This window comes from Papio anubis, chromosome 5, assembly GCF_008728515.1.
Source record: "Papio anubis isolate 15944 chromosome 5, Panubis1.0, whole genome shotgun sequence".
Classification (NCBI taxonomy): domain Eukaryota; kingdom Metazoa; phylum Chordata; class Mammalia; order Primates; family Cercopithecidae; genus Papio; species Papio anubis.
This window is the reverse complement of record NC_044980.1, coordinates 4,337,222-4,355,611: the sequence shown is the minus strand read 5'-3', so window position 1 is coordinate 4,355,611 and position 18,390 is coordinate 4,337,222. Positions and strand designations below refer to the sequence as shown.

The window sequence follows — 18,390 nt, the reverse complement described above, 5'->3', positions numbered from 1 at the left end:
TAAAAATGCAGAACTGCTGAGCCAGACTTAATAGTGTATTCAGTGGAAGGCTGATCAAGGACTCTAAAGAATGCAGCCTGTTGTCTTTTATCTACTTGTAATCTGGAAGCCCCCACTTTGAGTTGTCCCGCCTTACAGGACTGTACTAATGTACATTACACATACTGATTGATGTCTCATGTCTCCCTAAAAATGTACAAAAGTAAACTGCACTACCAACTACCTTGGACACATGTCTCAGGACTTTCTGAAGCTGTGTCATAGCAGTGTCCTTAATCTTGGCAAAACAAACTTTCTAAATTAACCAAGACCTGTCTCAGATATTTTGCATTCACAAGCTTCACATTGAAAAGCAAAGAAGGAAGAAGAGGAGTAGGAGAAAGAAGAGTTTACGATTATGGAGGCCTGAGCACATTTAAGAAAAAGGAATGGTTGGGAAGGAGAGGGAAGAATGACATTGAATGAAAAAAAGGGTATATTTGACGATAAGAAATGTGGATAATGGGATGAAGAGCACCAGTGGAGAATTTCATTTAGAGAGGAGAAGCATCCCCTCTGGGGCAAAAAGACATGACAAGATGAGTAACAGGAGACCCTTGAGAGAAGGTGGTGGGAGCAAACTGATGCTTACATGCGGCACGGCCTTCCCTGCATAGGGGAACGGAAACTGCCTGGTGTACACGCAGAGACCTAGGCTGATGGAGACAAAAACATATGGAACCTATTGCAGCATATTCCATCATAGGTTTGGCTTTCAATTTGCTTCTGAGGGTAAAGTGTTGACTTTAATCCTTAAAGATCAGTAGGGTTCGGGATTCTGTTAACAGAAATTGTTTTCCTCTTTTTACAAAATTACCATGATTAAAGTCATATTGCGGGGGGGGGCAGTCTGCTAATGATCCTCAGGCTTGCTTCCTGGGAGTTCTCCAGGGAAGCCTTTGTCTTCGGTTTTCTCCCCCATGCACTAAGGCATCTCCACTCACCTTTCAAAGGTCATAAAGGCTGGCCTTTCCCTATCCCAATGCCTGAGTGACAATCTTCTGATTGCCACTTTAAAATTAACTGCTGCATTCAGTGGAGTTATTGTTCTTCCTTAAAATGCAGCTTTTCCTCCAGAGAAATCATTTTCTCCTTGTGACTTCTGAATGCCAGAGATTCCAGCAATCTCTCTGGGGGCTCCCTGGAGTACAAGCCAGGAACTGGTGAGTGTCCTTTGCATACAATGTGTTTGGAAAGAAGTCCCCTGGTGAAAACACAATGGAAAGCGACTTTCCTGTGCATCCTAGACACTGAGACATAGTATTAAAAGCACCGACTACTTGGCCTCATGCCCAGGGCTTTTGATTCAGCAGGTCTGGGCTAGAGGCCCAAGAATCTGCATTTCTTAGGAGTTCCCAAGTGATGCTGATGCTGCTGGCCTGGGGTCCTATGATTCAGAGAGCATCTCAGTCACTCTTCCACAAGATTTCTTATACAGTGATCTTACCCTGGCAGGCACCCAGGTTCATGAAAGTGAAATCAGAATCTTCAGAACTCAATCTCTTTTCAGTCTCTGTGCCATAGAATTAAAAATTTCTGTGTAGTGTGTCAGTCAGGACTTATTTGTAGTCAGGACTTCCCCAAGAGAAAAGGTTTTAGCCTTTTAGAAACCACCCCATTTGAAACACTCTCCATAAAAGTGAAGCCAATGTTTGTAATTTCTAAGGAACTTTCTTTAGAGTATGGAAGCATTATTTGTTTATAGTCTGTTGAAAGTAGGAATAACACTTGGATATATTAATAATTGCTCAAGAATGTGAGCTGCCACATTAGAAGTGGGTTGTTCATGCTCATATCTAAGGAGAAACTCTCTGCAAATGAAGGATACAGATGACATAGTGACATAGAAAAAGCCGATCACTAGGCCCCTCCTGAAGGGAAGGTATGCATTTGCAGAGCTGTGCATGGAGGGAGAGACGGGTTGGGTGCACTAAGATGCTTACAGTGATGTCTTTCAAGGAGGGGTGTCTCAGGAATGATTTGTGTTCTTTACTTTACATTTATTTATGACTTTAATGAAAAACATGCCCAAAACTTGCAAATTTCAGCCTTCATGAAGGTGGATATCCTGTCTTGCTGACACCTTGGGCAGGCTTGGCTCAAGGACACTGGGGAGGAGGCCCCGACTGCTCTGAACTTTCCTATCTGTCTGCACTCTCTCTGTCCACCACTACTCTGGCCTCTTCTTCCCCTGACTGCCCAGAGGGTTCTGCATCCAAAGGCCTAAAGGGGTGAATGGAGGGAGGAAGGAGCCAGGGGCTACCGGGTAGCTGACATTTGGTTTTACTTTGATTCATCTTATATATTGCTGACTGACCAGACCACAGAACTGGAGAGGCCTTAGAGGCCCCTTTAAAACACACATCTCTGCCTGTCCAGGAGTGAACATGTGCACACACGCACGCATGCACGCACACACACACACAGAAGAGGCAGACAGGGTGATGAACCAGTTGAAGTACCTTTCTCAGCAGAAGGCAGAATAGAAGTTAGTCCCAAACACCACCCTCTCCACCACACCATCCATCACACCAGGGTCCTGCTCCAGGATCCTGGACCCTGTCAGGGATCACACAGGTGTCACATGGTTGGGTTACTAAAGAGTAGGTTTGAGTTACGCTTTAAGAAACCATTTTTCATAGTTAATCCAGCGCTATTGGGAAACACATGAGATCAGAAGGTCTTTGCTTGACTGGAGAACCTGAAGTCGTAGGCTGGTCAGGGACATTCAGATTTCTTCTTCCATATCTTTGATTTTGTCCCTTATTTTCTGCATGGCTCCTATCAGACCAGCTCCCCTATAGGATTTCTCCCTAAATCCTCTCGCAAACTCTTGCTTTTCTGTTGTCAGTTTGAAATGAACAGGAGGCAGGGAAATACTGGGTAGAAGAGGGCAGGGTCCCTGGTGAGGGTTCCACCCTCAAACCTGGACCCACAGCCCAAAGTGAGAACTCTCCCTGTTTTCTTGCAAGAATGTTGCCTTTTGGCTTCACCTTGCCCCCTGTCTTGTGCCCATAAGAACCCCAAACCTCAGACTCAGTGGACACACACATACACAGAAGCGAGAAGCATCTGAACATCGAGAGGAGAAAAGTAGCAGGACATTGGAGACTCTGGTTGGAGAGGAGTTCAGTCAGGGATGGTTGGAGAGGAGTTTGGCTGGGGACAGCCAGATTCCAGGGGAAGATTATCTTCCCACTTCATCCCCTTTGCAGCTCCCTTTCCTGCTGAGAGTCACTTCCACCACTCAGTAAAGTCCTCCACGTTCACCACCCTTCGATTTATTCCTGTGACCTGATTATTCCTGGACACTGGACAAGAACTCAGGCACCAAGAGGGCAGGGTGTAAAAGGCTGTCACCTGACCCTTCACTGAGCTGGTTAATACTTAGCAGTCTACAAATGCGAAAAGAGCACTGATTGTAACACAGGCCCTCTGGGGCTCCAGGGGTCTCAGACACCCCTTCCTGGATGGCAGAGCTACGAGAGTATTGTAACACACTTGGATGCTACTACAGGGCCCGCGCAAAGCCTGCTTCCACCACACAGGAGCCACCAGCCAGTTCCAACGTTCATTCACTCTGGTTCCTACATCCATCTGCTTGTGTGCTCCTTCTCATAAGGGATTGAGCACAGTGACTGAGTAAATAAGTCACCCCCTTCCCGGGTCTCATGCAGGGAGTCAAGGGCACTTTCTCCTCTCATATTCAGAACACTGTGCCAATCCATGTTTCCATTCTCCAGTAATAAGACATCTATTTCCTACATATCCACCTCCCATGTAGGAAAAACTACAAGAGCTAAACCTAAGCAAAAGAAACTACACTCCAGTTCTTGCACACTCTGTTTTCAAAGGATTTTTCTTGGGTCCTTAATCAGAGACTTTTGATGACAATACACATGTAATTTGCTTGCTCAAGATCTTGGATTAGTCTACTTAGACCTAAAGTATTCAGTTCTTGTATGGGACATCAGCAAATCCTCGGCCTTCAGGCTCCAGGACTTACAGCATTCTTTTCCAGCCATCACCTCAGACTCAGACTAGAAGTCTCTGGTTACCCTGGTTCCATTCCACCTAAGTTCCCTGTTTCCTCATTCCATTCCATTCCCTGTTCCTCCCTGTTCCCTAAGTTCCACCACCTGGATTTACCACACCTCTCAGTTTTCCTGTGGTTTGCCTGGTTTACCACCTCTGGGTTGCCCTGGTTTGCCGCAAGTTTACCCTCTCTCAGTTACCCTGGTTTACCCTGGTTACCACCTCTCTGGTTACCCTGGTTTACCCTGGTTACCACCTCTCTGGTTACCCTGGTTTACCCTGGTTACCACCTCTCTGGTTACCCTGGTTTACCCTGGTTACCACTTCTCTGGTTACCCTGGTTTACCCTGGATTTACCATACTCTGGGTTACCTGAGACACCCTGGTTACCTTCTCTGGTTACCCTGGTTTACCCTGGTTACCACTTCTCTGGTTACCCTGTTTCTGTAGCTTGCATACGGTGAATTACGTAAGCCAATCTCTCCCAATCAATCTCTTTTTCTCTACATAGATAGATAGATGAGTAGATAGACAGATACGTCCTTTTGGTTGCTTCTCTGGAGAACCCTAATATACCAAGCCATATAAACAGTAATAGACACAAAAGTGAATTCAAATGTTTATTACATTGACTAATTTCATATGTATGAATATTCTGAGAATGCAAAAATATGTACAGACAGCCATATGTCCAACAGTATTGAGGCTTTCCAAGGTCTATTATTATACCAGATTTTGGATGATTATGTTTTAGATTCATCTCACATGATGGAATGGAGTCTCCTTGGCCGTTTAGCTCAGGTATTACTTCTCTGGACATTTATGGAGACTCAGGTATTATTTCTCTGACTAATGGCACGTCCATGAAGCAACTTCTCAGCAGTACTTACAATCACTTATCTTTGTCAGAAAGAAAAATCACAGAGTCTATTTGAATGCCAGAATCACAGAGGCCAATTTTCTAAATGATCTATATTAATAGATAAAAGAAAGGAAGGGCATAAGCTTCAAAAGGTAATGTAAGAAACTCAGAGAGAACAATCCATTAGCTGTGGAAAGACAAACCCTGGCCATGGGGTGGTGAGTTTGATGAGCAATGTGCTTGGGCACTGCTTTCATCTTTTTACAGAAACCAACTCTGGCCAGGTCTTTGGAAACCACTTAAAAACCATCATGTTTGCCAGACCGTCTAGAAGAAGAGTCTTAAGTCTGAAAGATCATGATTTCATCAAAGAATTGCTGAGTTTTCCATAATTCGAACTATAGAATGAATTCCAGCTGTTGCCAAATGCTTTATCCTCCTTTTATAAAGAAAAAGAAAAAAAAAAAATCAAACCAGTTCTGTAAGCAAAATTACATGGAAAACCAGACGATGTTCCACAAACGAATGCATGAGCTCTCAAAAGAAGCATGCATTGTTTCTATCACATGTGCTAGATATATTACTGATGCCTCATGCATGAGCATTACAGAACCTTGAACTTGGAAGAGGGAAGACAGCTCAAGAGAACTGGTGTATTCCTGGATGCAGTCCAAATTCTGAATGGTTCCCAGTGTATTTAAGTGCCAGGTTGGCCCGGCATGATCGCTGTGGACACATGTTATCTCAACATTTACTAGAGCTTGGAGGCTGAGGCACCTTCACATGTCTTACCAGAGGCAGATTCCCTGCTTCATAGGGAACTGGCTTCACTAGCTGATTTCCCTGACAGCCTTGACCTGTCAATGGCCAAGGGACATGCAGCCCATCTGGATATAGGTAGTAATTACCCATTTTTAAGGCTCCAAGTTTGCAGACTTTAAGACCTGTGGGCAAAAGGACCTGCACAGAGAAGGTGGAGAAGAACAGGCCATGGCCACATAGTGGGAACGTGGGAAGAACCCTGGTAGCCCTGATGAGTGGAGGCTTGCTGCAACTGCACAGACTCTGGCAAAGGGAAAGAATTCCTGCTTTTTGGGAAGATGTGGGCTTCTCTGTTTGACCCTGGAGCTCTGAATACACTTGAAGAAATGGGCCTGGGTGACTTCACACAGCCCAGGCCCCTGAAGGATACACCCCACGCTCTGGAAGACAAACCTTTGTTTTTTTCTCTGCTTTTTTGGGAAGAAAGGGGTTGGTGGGGAGGTAATACATTTTGTAATTTATAGGGACTTAGATAAAGAATAAAGAACAGGAAACATTTTTAGTAGATCAGCTCAAAGGTGACCCAAGGCAGGGAAGAAGAAACCAGAATCATTTCAAGTTGAACTCTGGGACCCAACCCTTGAGCCAAAGTTTAAAAAAGAAAGAGACACACCCACTCTAGGATTCAGAACATTCCAGCACACAAAGTGAGGATGGGGAAGATCTCATCTGAAGCAGTTCCTGTGAAAAAGATCTAGAAATGTTAGCCAATCAGATGGGCAATAGGAACCAAAACCCACTACTGCTCTTTAAAGCCATCTCACAGCAATGGAACTCAGAGGAAGACAGGCGTCCCAACTGCAGCTGAGCTGAGGCTCTTCCTGTGCACAGGCCTGGAGATCTCTCTGAATTCTCACAGTTCTTGGAACGCAACAGAGTCTACCATCTTGCATTGTCAGACATGGGCATATGGGTAACTCCTTGCTCCAGACTGCAAGTGATTTTGAGGACAGAGCCAAGTATATACCATCTGTCCTTATACAGTCCGAACTCAGCATAGTGGCTCACACATTTAAGAAAAAATTGCTGGATCGAAGTACTCGATTCCCCAATTAAGATGCACAAATGTAAGACACCTCAACTAGCTATGACACTAAAGAGGCACTAAATAGTTTTCATGCAAAGCAACACCTACTTTGGCATTTCATTGTTCAATTCAGATAGAGAAGAAATCAAGCAAAGGTCTCTTGTATTTCCCCAGGTGGCTTTAAGATGTTTAGGGTTCAGATCCAAACACGTAAGCATTTGCTGACTGATGATCAATGAATGAATGGATAAATAGATAGTTTGATATCAAGAAAGTAAGGCAAGTTTGCAAGTGATTTCAATCATTTTTTTTCTAATTTAATCCCTAAATGAATTAAAGCTTAAGTCCTAGAAATATCTGTGGATGGTGAAGAGAATATTATTGAAAAAAATGTAAGAGAGGATGGTTTTCAAGCCAGTTTTAAGATTTGTCTGAGAAATTTTTGTTGTGAATTGGATGAATATTTCCGTTTGAATAAAAATGCATCATCCCCAGACATTACAGCATACAAGTTGGACAATTTAAGACATAGGTAAAATTTTAATAAGTATTTTTATTTGGAAATAAATCAGAGGTTGGAGATTAGTGATTTGGAATACATTGAGCCTAGTGAATTGTAGATACTGACTTTAAAAGAGGACAGCATATATAATTTTGAGAAAAAGCTGATGTTTTGACAAGGTAAACAAAAGTCTAGTGAAGTCATTACCACATCAAAAAGTCTCCCTCTCAGAGACAGACACAATAGGATAAACTGGTTCTGAGCAATGTTGTTGGCATGCTGTTTCCTTATTTGAGTTTTATACCCCATTACCGATGCTCCAGATACCCACTGAGTGTCCAGTTAGGGCACAACGAACCAGCAACATTGAAATGAAAAAATGCCATTATGTCATAAAAGTGAGAGGAGAGAAAAAAGAAACAGAAGAAGCTGTCAAAAGGGAGATAAAAGGCATTACTTGGCTGTGTGAAAACCTTATTTCCTACAGAGAGATGGACCCATTGTAAGAGATAAGGAAATGAGATCTCTTTAAATCAAAAAGAATTATCCGTCCTCTTTTGATGTGAAGTAGTGTTTCTGGACTGAAGCAAGAGGTGGGGGAAATTTTCCAGCTATTTTCTTCCCATTCATGAATTCCATAACTGCCCCTTGTAGACCCTTAAATTCTCAAAGAGAGAGCTAAGAAAAAGATGATTTAAAAGTTTCAAATTCAGAACATCGGAAAGTCTATGCAAGTAGAAGCCTTAAAATTTCTAAAATATGCAGATAAGATGAAAATGGCATCTATACGTTCCCTTTTCCTTTGGGAATCAGGTCAAGAATTTTCAGGTGATGCACTGACCTAATCTTCTAAGAAATGAGAACAATAATCAAAGGTTATTATATCACGCTCACTGGCAAAGTTAATTATTCTCTCACAAAATTGAAAAAGTGAGAATGAGACTCATATTGGATTTTCACCCTCCAATATCAATCGTCCAAGCAGTTAAAATATGCTATTGTCAGATACCACAGAATTTAAATAATCTGATTTAACTTTTGAAATTTAGAAGGCTCCAACAGGATACAACTAATGAAGCATTTAATACACTCAAAGTAATTGAGGATTTAGTTCTAAAGGATATATGTCATCAGATATCATCAACTCCTGAAATCCTAAAGTTCAGCAAGGCAGAGACAGTAAATTCTGATAAACTGCTTAATCAAAATAACCACTTAAAATTGAATAATGAAGTCTTGGGATATAAAAGTCCTTATCTCATAAGCAGTCACTGTAATTAACATTCAGTGAATAAACTATCTTAGTTAAGACTATTGGGGGAAATTTTACAAGTCCCCCAAACATAGATCAAGGGAAAATTGAATACGAGAACTGAAGAAGATCAGCTTTCACCCTGAATGGCCATGAAACGTGAGCACCGCCTACGTGTGAGGTCACCTCCTCATTGCTGATATTTCAATCTAATGTTCAATGGACTGCAACGCCCATTGCCAGGTAGAAGCTGTATTATGAAAGGAAGACAGGAAGTCAGAGAACACATTATGCTTCCCTGGTAGAATCATCTTTGTTAAAGAATGTGAACATCTGTAACAAGCTAAGTAGCAGTTTGGCTGTGGTGGGGTGACATAAGAATGGGAGTCAGTAAACCTGTTTGAACCAAGTTACCTGCTAATGATAATAAGGATTGCTTCCAGGCATTGATATTCATACAGTCTTTACACTTCACAGACATGAAACGTGTCAGGCCTCTGCGCCCAAGCTAAGCCATCATATCCCCAGTGACCTGGACATATACATCCAGATGGCCTGAAGCAACTGAAGATCCACAGAAGTGAAACCAGTTTAACTGATGACATTCCACCATTGTGATTTGTTTCTACCCCACCCTAAATGATCAATGTTCTTTATAATCTCCCCCACCCTTAAGAAGTTTCTTTGTAATTCTCCCCACCCTTAAGAAAGTACTTTGTGAGATCCAACCCCTGCCCCCAAAACATTGCTCTTAACTCCACCACCTATCCCAAAACCTATAAGAACTCATGATAATCCCACCACTCTTGCTGACTCTCTTTTCGGACTCAGCTCACCTGCACCCAGGTGAAAGAAACAGCTTTGTTGCTCAACAAAGCCTGTTTGGGGGTCTCTTCACACGGACATGAAACAAAAGGCTGGTTCAAAATTTCTAAGGAGCATGGCCTGATGAAGACAAGACTTGAATCTGATATGGCTGCCCCAAACCTGTGGTCATTCTACCCTTACCCTGTCAAAGGTTTTGACAAGATAATATATGTGAAAGCACATAGTAGGTACTCAATACATGGCAATAATGTGTTTCTTACTTTCATCTTGGTTGTGTAGAAAGTAATTCTGGGGATACTAGGGAAGGAAAGAGAGAGAACAGGAGAGAAAGGCTGTGGTTTTATGCATCTACAAAAACAGAGGAGGATTGACTATAGTTCAAACCCTGCAGGATACAATTTGCAAGTGTTCCTCTTCCTAATCATACAAACATGGCCAGTGACAGGGTGCCTTGATTAAGTTCTGAGTCTCTGTCCTATGAAGAGGTCAGGTTTTTACCAGGAAGACTGTAGAGCATCATCCTACAGGAGGTGGGAAAGTACAGACATCCTGAACTCCATTCAGCTATTGAATTGAGAATCCCTGTTTTCCACTGAAATTGAAAACAAACAAAACTCACTGGCTTTATAATGCAGCTCTTTAGAAAAGTGATTTGGGAATGGATTTTGGGTTGATTTCCCCCAGAAACTCTCTATTCCTTAGGGATAGTTAGATGAGTTGCAAATACACTAATCATTCATTCAGTGTTTCAGGATACTGAGATGAGTAGCCTGGTAGTAGCTGAGAAAACTAAGAGTTCCTCTGAATGCTTGATGCTCAAAGGAAAGACACCAGTGAACCTGGTAGATTGAAACAGAATCATCGACTGGCCATTCTCTACAGATGTTTCCATGAAATTCATTATACATTTTTTACCAAATGAAAATGTACAAGAGTTCGAAAATTCATACTTTCCTTACACAAATATGAAGTTTTCTGATTCTGTTATTATCCTAACCAATTATTGTTTATTAGAAGATCCTAAATAGGAAGAGGTAAAATCAAGTGCATTCAACATAATCCACAAAAACATGGGTATGATTATAAGATCAGAAGGAAAAGGAAGGAAAAATACATATGGTTAGGAATGTTCCATGTCACACAGAGAGAAGAGCATACAATGTCCTTCTCTTCCACTGTTTCCTAAATAAAGTAAACTGGTGGCTGACTTGGGCCATATCACTAGTGTGAGATTTCCTTCATATTTCTCTCTGGTCACTATTAGAGCAACGTGCTTGCTATCTTTCTGTGTAGAAGGTAGTTGTGTTTTTCCTAAGACAATATTTCATTCAGAGTCATTAGCTTTGCTAGGATCCATAATTTAACTATTTTATCCTTAGTTCATACTGGGGAGAATGAACATATGTCAAGCACATAGTGTTAACTTTTAGGACTATTTAAGTTTTTTGTTAATCTCTCAGTTTTCCTTTAGTTTCTTCATCTTATTTATTTACAGCAACTATTGAGAACATACACATTTATTTTTATTTATTTCTGTTCATTCATTACCTTATTACTTTATGCCAGTTCTCATTTATGAATCATTTTATTTTACTTAAACATAATATTGTCAAATTAACTTATTAGTTATTAAAACCTGGATTGCACAAAGCTGAAATCCATTTGGCCAGATGGAAACTTGTGTATTTTATAAATATCAGATAGAATTTACTATGTTGTTTTAAGCTTGCAAATATTTACTCATTACTATTTATATCAGACAGTCAGTATATATTGGCTCTAGCTAAAAACTTTCTTTAAGTGGAACTAGCTTTGCTGATTTAAATGTGAGCTTCCATTGTTTATGGTATGAAGACGACAAGGCACTCGATTGACACCTGCAGATCTTTTTGACATGTTTTTTCTTGATGTTTTCATTGCAACTTTCAAAATATTCTTTTATTCTCTGGGCAAATCCGACTATACAACTTGTAGGCAAAGCTCTTTCCAGGAAACGTTTTGAACAAGATTGGTTAGATCAAAAAACCCACTTTAGGACAATGTATTTTCCATGCAAGTGTCTGTTTCTCACCATCAACATGATGTATATTATAATTACAGTGACTTTCATTTGACTCATCTCAGTTAACAAAATCATAAATTCGATGGAAAGTAGGAACCAATGCATCTGTTGACTTCCTCAGAGTCACACACTGAAGCAGATAAACTGGAAAAGGCAGCTCAGGCTGACAAGTGACACTCAGGACCACCACTCCCCACCTTGGCAATGTCACTGCTACTGGCAGGGAGAAGCCCGGGCTACTCATTAGGACTCAAGAAAGGCTGGTGCAATGTACCCCATGGCTGAAGGCTCACGTGCTGCCTCCAGGAGCAGCATTAGAAGGGACCTACCCCCTCCGCAGGACACGGAGCACTCAGAGCGCACGATGGCCCAAGTGTAGCTGGGCTGGGCAGGGGGTTGCTTCTCGGCCCCCAAGCGAGGCATGGAGTATTCCCAGGCAACACCCGGGTTCCTTCCCTGAAACAGCAGCTACAAAATAAGAAAGGGGAAAAATAAAACAAATTAATGCAAAACCAGCAAATACATGCTAACGTGCTTTAGACTACTTAAAATAACAATCAATCAACAGAAAGTTTATTATGATGATAAAATAAATTCAGACTATCATCCAAACTTTACATAAAATTTTTGAACAAGAATAACCCTCCCATCTAGATTCAAGCTCATCTAAAAAAATGTCTAGACTTTGTACCCTTCTCCTTACAGTTAGTGTATGCCTACATGTAAAACTTCAAACACTTTTGCAGCTTAGAAAAAGTATTTTTAGGTTATCATTTTTTATTGATACATAATAGATACACATATATTGGGGGTACCTGTGATAATCTGATCCAGCCTAACAAGAGCATTTGACTCTCTCCCTTGGTGTTTCTTTGGGATCCTCTGCAAATCCCTGCATCTGAGCAAATCAGAAAGAGAGACCTACAAAGCGTCGTCACGCTTCCTGGTGAGTTCAAATAACCCAGGACATTTCAACAGCAATAGGTATGATCCATGCCTGACCAAAGTTAAGTTAGAGCACTTTCTACCGGGAGAGATGAAGGAGACTTTTGCCTACTGGCAGGTACCCGTTAAGTCCACGGGAAAAGGTGTTTTATTAGTAAAGGAGATCACTGAGTCATAGTTTAGGGCATGGAATGGGTTTGGACTCTACATTTCCTAGCTTGAAACCCAATCATATGGACAAGCCACCATTCCTCTCATAAATGTATTAGATCCTTGAATCTCAGAAGACTTTTCTAGAAAACTCACCATAACCTGTTGACATAAATCCCATGCCTGCACCTGAGAGTCATGGCATCCTGATATGATGCCCATGTAGACCAAGATCCTCACCCTCCCCTGAGCACCCTGGCCCCATGCTCCACCCTCTGCCTGATGACACAGCTCCAGTCTCAGTGGTGCTGATGTTGTGGGACAGGTATAAGCCCAGGACAGGGGGTTGCACTGCAAGGTCATTGAGATACTCTCCAGCCCTGACATTCTGATCCTCTGCAACTCTTCTTTCATTAAGAACAGTTTCCTAACAAGCCCCACTTATTTTCAACCCGGAGGCATCTCTCTTTCTCTCTTTCTCTCTGGTTGTTAAAGCTAAAAGCCTTAGATGGTGGGAGACATGATCAAGGAAAGAATTCAAGATAAATACGTTTAGAAAGGGGTAGAATGAAAGAGTTCAGGGGCAGGACAGGAGAGGGAAGTAGGACCTGTGCAGATGCAGCAGTTGCTCCACCTAAACCACACCCCGACTGCCAGGGGAGGCATCTCCCAGGAAGACACAAGAGGATGAGACAGGGCGGCCAGCCCCAGGGAATAGGTGGGGGTATCCAGGTGGCTGTACCTCCATAGCAAGGTGTAGGTCGATGGGGCAACTTTTGAACCAAGAACCTTCTTTCAACTGCGCACAGAAACATAACAAGGTGGGGAGTTAGAACATCCACTGCCCACCACTGCCATCTGCACAGTTGCATGTGATAGATGGTGTTGTCAGAATCTGACTATATTTTGCGAGCCTCCGCATTCACGAGTAAACAGAACTGCTCGGTTCAGGAGGTGACCCACCCACTGGGCACTGGGTTGATGTGACGGCAGAGCTGTGGCCAGCCAAGGTCAATGCTGTGACACAGGCAGGTCATCACACAGCAAGGGGCTTCGCCTCTGGGCTCTCTTCTCCTGTTGCCATAGAACACAGCAGAAATGCTGATCCCACCCCAGACACAGGTGAAGTCAGAGCCCACCTCCCTTCCTCAACAGTGGCCACTTCTCACAGCCGTCGAGCTTATAGGACAGAAGAAGGCTTCTGCAAACATCTACTGCTAAAACCCCCAAATGGGAACACAGGTGAGCACTTAAATACAAATGTAATCATACACCAAAATGTGAATGATGATAAAAACAAGTCTGCTGCCCCATTCCAGCTACGGATGGATCACTCTTTTTTATAACTGTTTACATTCTTCTTAAAATTATGCCAACAGCCATGAATTTCCACAAATACCAGAACACCCCCAAAATCTAAGCCCCAAAACCAAGAGGCTGGACTTTACCTCCACAATCAGTGTTTCATTGGTTGGTCCAGCAGCGATTAAGTTCTCGGGCTCATTATAGGACCGTCTGTAGTCGAAAGTAGTGCCTGAAAATTTGTACCGGCCGGGCCAGTCCACGGTCCAGTGCCCATTCAAGTAGTACCTTCTGAGGGCATTGCACACAGAAATGTAGGAGGTAGAGACATTCATTTCATAGATGCGGATGCTCCGGGCTCCAGAAGGAATGGTGACCATGTGATAATACTCTAGATAAAGGAAATGGGGAAGATACAGCTTGTCATTCCACAGGGCAGAATCTCGAAGCAACCCCAGTCCTCAGTAAACGAAACCTGAGAATCCACATTTGGAACTGGGGGAAGATGTGTTCTGGTGACCAGTCACCTTAGAACTATACCCAACTGCTTTTTATTAATTGGAGCAGAGCTCCTGTGATGTTCACTCTTCTTAAGAACAATTTTATTTCAAATAACTTAGCAACCACTTCCGATCAAAGCAAGAGGCTCGAGAAGCCAAGCGCTAGCTGAGGCAGGAAGTGAGGCAGTGGAAGGTAGGCCTGCTATTTTCACTGTCGCCTCAAGCTCCTCTGCTAGGAAGCCTCAGTTACAATCTTCTTTGCCCAAGGCTTGCAGGTAGCTCTAAAGTACTCACGGTTGGTGTGGTGGTGCTTGGAGTAGAGACCCCTGTGAATCGTGCAGGCTGAGTTATTCCCGTTACACACCCCACAGACATCTTCAACAGCATCAGATCCAAGGACATTGTCACATCCAACTCTCTGGAGGGCCCACGAGGTCACATGTCATTCATGAAAGAAAGGACAACACAGCAATACTGTCACCAATCTCACGCGAGAAACCTCCTCCCCACTAGAGTTGAAAATTTCACCAACGTAGGGTAGTTAACAAATATTTATTGGATACCTAATATGTGCACAGCGGGGCTACAGTGTCACCCTTCAAAAATGTAGGAAGCTTTTAAAATGTGAACCGTCACCTGTCCTCTTTAGTATTGTTACACAAGTGGCCCTAAATTAAATCTATAGGTTGTCATGTTGGAGTGATGGGTGAATTTCAGACTGACCTAAAGGGCTTAGTACAATGACAAGCAATGTGTCTACACAAAGTTCTAACAAAATATGCCATTGTGGGCTTTAACTGTCTCATGCAATGACAGAGAAGGAGCAGATGACACACAGAAATTCTCCTCAGTAGTAATTACATAAAGGGCATGTTTATTCACTTCCTTAGAATTTTAGGAGCTCTTTAAAATTTCTCTGATGTTCGTTTGTATTACACTTTCTAACAAAGAGAATAGGCTCTATATGTCAAAAAAAAAAAAAAAAATCCACTCAGAAGCAAAATAACTACAATTCTTGGCTTGAAATCCACAGGGCCAGATGCATTTCAGAACTTAGAGTGTTTTTTTAAATTCAGAAAGGTAATACATGTTATGTATGTAATGCATATGAGAATCCCACAAGGGCCTAGGTGGCATCCCATAATTAACTCATGAATGTTTCTATAGTAAAGCCCTACATATTTATAGTAAGTGAGATTAAAAAAACCAATCAATAGTCTCATATCAGTTCAGGAAAGGCTTTGCCACCAAACAAATTCAGGTACCCCCCCATTTTCACAGCTTTTTGGATTTCAGAGTTACAAATAAGGGATTATGACACTATATCATTAAGAATCCTAAATACAATAAAATAATGAACACATCAATTAACAATTAGACAAAATTGAGGACTGTACAGCTGAGGTACAATGAAAGAGATCTTAATGGAATCATCCAGCCTAACCCTCATGTATTAAAAATGATTACACTAAGGATCTCAGTAGATGACTGAACTTTACCATGGTCGATAATTTAGGGGAAGTGAGAACTAGAAAACATGTTTTTGGACTCCATAAGATATGCAGATTGAATAACTTCTTCATTTGAAACCCCATTGCCTACATGCAATGTGTTTGATCTGCTAACACCTTTGCTTGGTTTATAATAACATTTTTTCCACCCCTTCCCTCTGCCAGTCAGGGTAAGGGTAACATCAGTCACTTATGTTCATTTAGCTGCCGACACTTCCCCAGCTTGTCTCCTGCGTCCCTGTCCGCCCGCCCTCCTCAGCGAATGTGTAGCTGCTGTATGTTGCTGAGGCCTCTGTCCGAGCTGCAAAGTGGCCCAGGCTCTCACCCAGCCCTGCTTCACTGACTCTCCACACTACTGCCCACAAACCGCAACCGAATCCTGTGGCTCCACTGTTCCCAGACTCAATACCTGCTCTATGTACATGGGCACAGGATCCCCATCCAGCCCCGGAGATGGCCTTGAAGACTCTCTTCTCACCCCAACCCTTCCCACAGCATCCCCCAGTTCCCCACTTTCCCTCTGGGCATTCTGATGACTGAATCAGCTGCTAGCAACCCATGCATCTGGCACCACCACGTCCCCTCTCTATTTTCCTGACATCCCTCTTCCAACTCATCCTTTCAGATCTAGCTTGGATGTGGATGTTGCCTTCTCCTAGGAGCCCCACAAATGTCCCAGACCCACATCTAAGACAGAATGGGCCCCTCCCTCTCCTTATGCTCTGCACACACTTCCACTGCTGCAAAGCAGCGTGTCATCAATGTGTTCTTCTGGCTTTCTCCCCACTGGGCTGTGACTTAGAGGGAAAGGCTTGTCTTATATGTCCGGTCTTTCTAGCCTCTACGGGATGCCTGACACAAAGCAGACTGTCTGGAATCATTTGTTGAATGAATGAAGGATCATGATTACCTCACATATCCCATCTATACAAACATTACGGCTATCCTCCGAGCATGGAGTCCCATCTTTGACTTTATTTGACAAAGAAAAGAAGAAATCAAATCCTTCTGCGATACAGTAGAGTTTGCATAAGTCCTGATCTTAAAAAGAAATACACACACAAACACAAATAAGAAAAATACTTAAGCTCTGATCATTTTTGCTCTGAATTTTAGATAGACTTTCTTTCTTCCCCCATAAAATAACTCCCACACAATAATACATTACAATGGCATTTTTAATGGTTGGCTCATTATGTTTTGTTTTGTTTCTTTAAATTTATTTATTGCTTCACTATTCAGTTTTACTCTATAGTGTCCTTTAAGACCTTTGATTTTTATACAGTGTTTGGCACATAGTAGGCATTCAATAAATATTTGTTGGCTACAACATTAATGCTTTACTGTTTCACTAGTATCATTAACTACTATCTTGTAGAAATGCAAAAAAAAAAAAAACCATTTTGTAGTAATACACAAAATTCTTACAGATAAAATGTAATAAAAGAATCAAAAACATCACTGAATTTCTTAATGCATTTGGTAAAATACATGAAAAATTAAACAAATAAAAAGAATAACTTAGATGAAATCTCTTGAGAACAACGTTTTCTACAAATATATTGTTTTAAAATATTGGTACCTAGAGAAATAGGAAGTTTACTTCCTTCCTAAATAATCCATTTCAAGGTTTTTTGGTTTATATTTAATATGAACTTTTTTTTGAAACCATTTTGCCTCTTTTGTTCTCTTCTTAGTAAAAAAGGAGACAATTAATGATGAACATTTTGTCTGTCTTAGAAATATTTATAGGCCTGAGATTCATCTACAGGTATTTTCCTTATCATTCAAGATAAGAGGCACAACTGAATAATTCTAAGAGTCAAATTTAGTGTGTGCTTCCATGATGAATGAGTTTATTCACTAAAGATTGGCAGTCAGGAGGAACGCACGCACGTGTTTGAACCATGATTTCAAAGTTCATTCTACTTTTCTCTCTCCCTAGCGGCCTGTATCACACTGGCTTCAGTTGTACAGATTTAGGAGTAAAGGGACAACTAAACGTGCTTTGGGGAAATTGCTTGTAATTTCCTTTCAGAATTTTCTAACTGCATGAACCTGACACTGTGAAAACACTGTATACACTGAGATGATGAACGTGAATGTCAGATGGGACATCCCACTTGTCTATGTCCAAAGGGCTTCTGCCATTTTTTCAGGCAATGTTCCCAGTTTCAAGCAATAAGATGATTAGGTTTTCTTTGAATTTCTCCTTAATTATGCCACTTGAGCTACTGACCTTAAGTTATTTTAATCACGGAAACACACTTATTTCTTTCCCAGTGGGGAGTAAAGTCTTATATACGCCACAAATAAACTTCTTGGTTTATAGTTATAGATCAATACTTTCTGAACATAGTATGCTTCAAAATTATTCCATTTTCTAAAATATACTGAAATTTCTCTTTCATTCTTTGACAATTATAAGTATTCAATGGGTAACTGGCTTATAGCAACAACTACTGTAATTCTTAATTCAAAAACATACAGATTCAATTTCCACACAGGAGCAATCTTGTATTTTTTTATCACTTCTTTGATGAGTTTCATTGT

At 41.6% G+C, this 18,390-nt stretch overlaps 1 protein-coding gene across 1 annotated transcript in view; it reads right to left on the bottom strand.

Moving 5' to 3' along the window:
- The window catches only part of ADAMTS16 (ADAM metallopeptidase with thrombospondin type 1 motif 16), a 179,936-nt gene that overhangs the window by 65,708 nt on the left and 95,838 nt on the right, over positions 1-18,390 (bottom strand). The window contains exons 14-17 of the mRNA XM_031666079.1: positions 16,748-16,878; positions 14,621-14,744; positions 13,973-14,217; positions 11,759-11,897 (exon numbers count right to left, since the gene is read on the bottom strand). Coding sequence (XP_031521939.1) covers positions 11,759-11,897; positions 13,973-14,217; positions 14,621-14,744; positions 16,748-16,878 — 639 coding nt within the window. The remainder of the gene's footprint in view (positions 1-11,758; positions 11,898-13,972; positions 14,218-14,620; positions 14,745-16,747; positions 16,879-18,390) is intronic.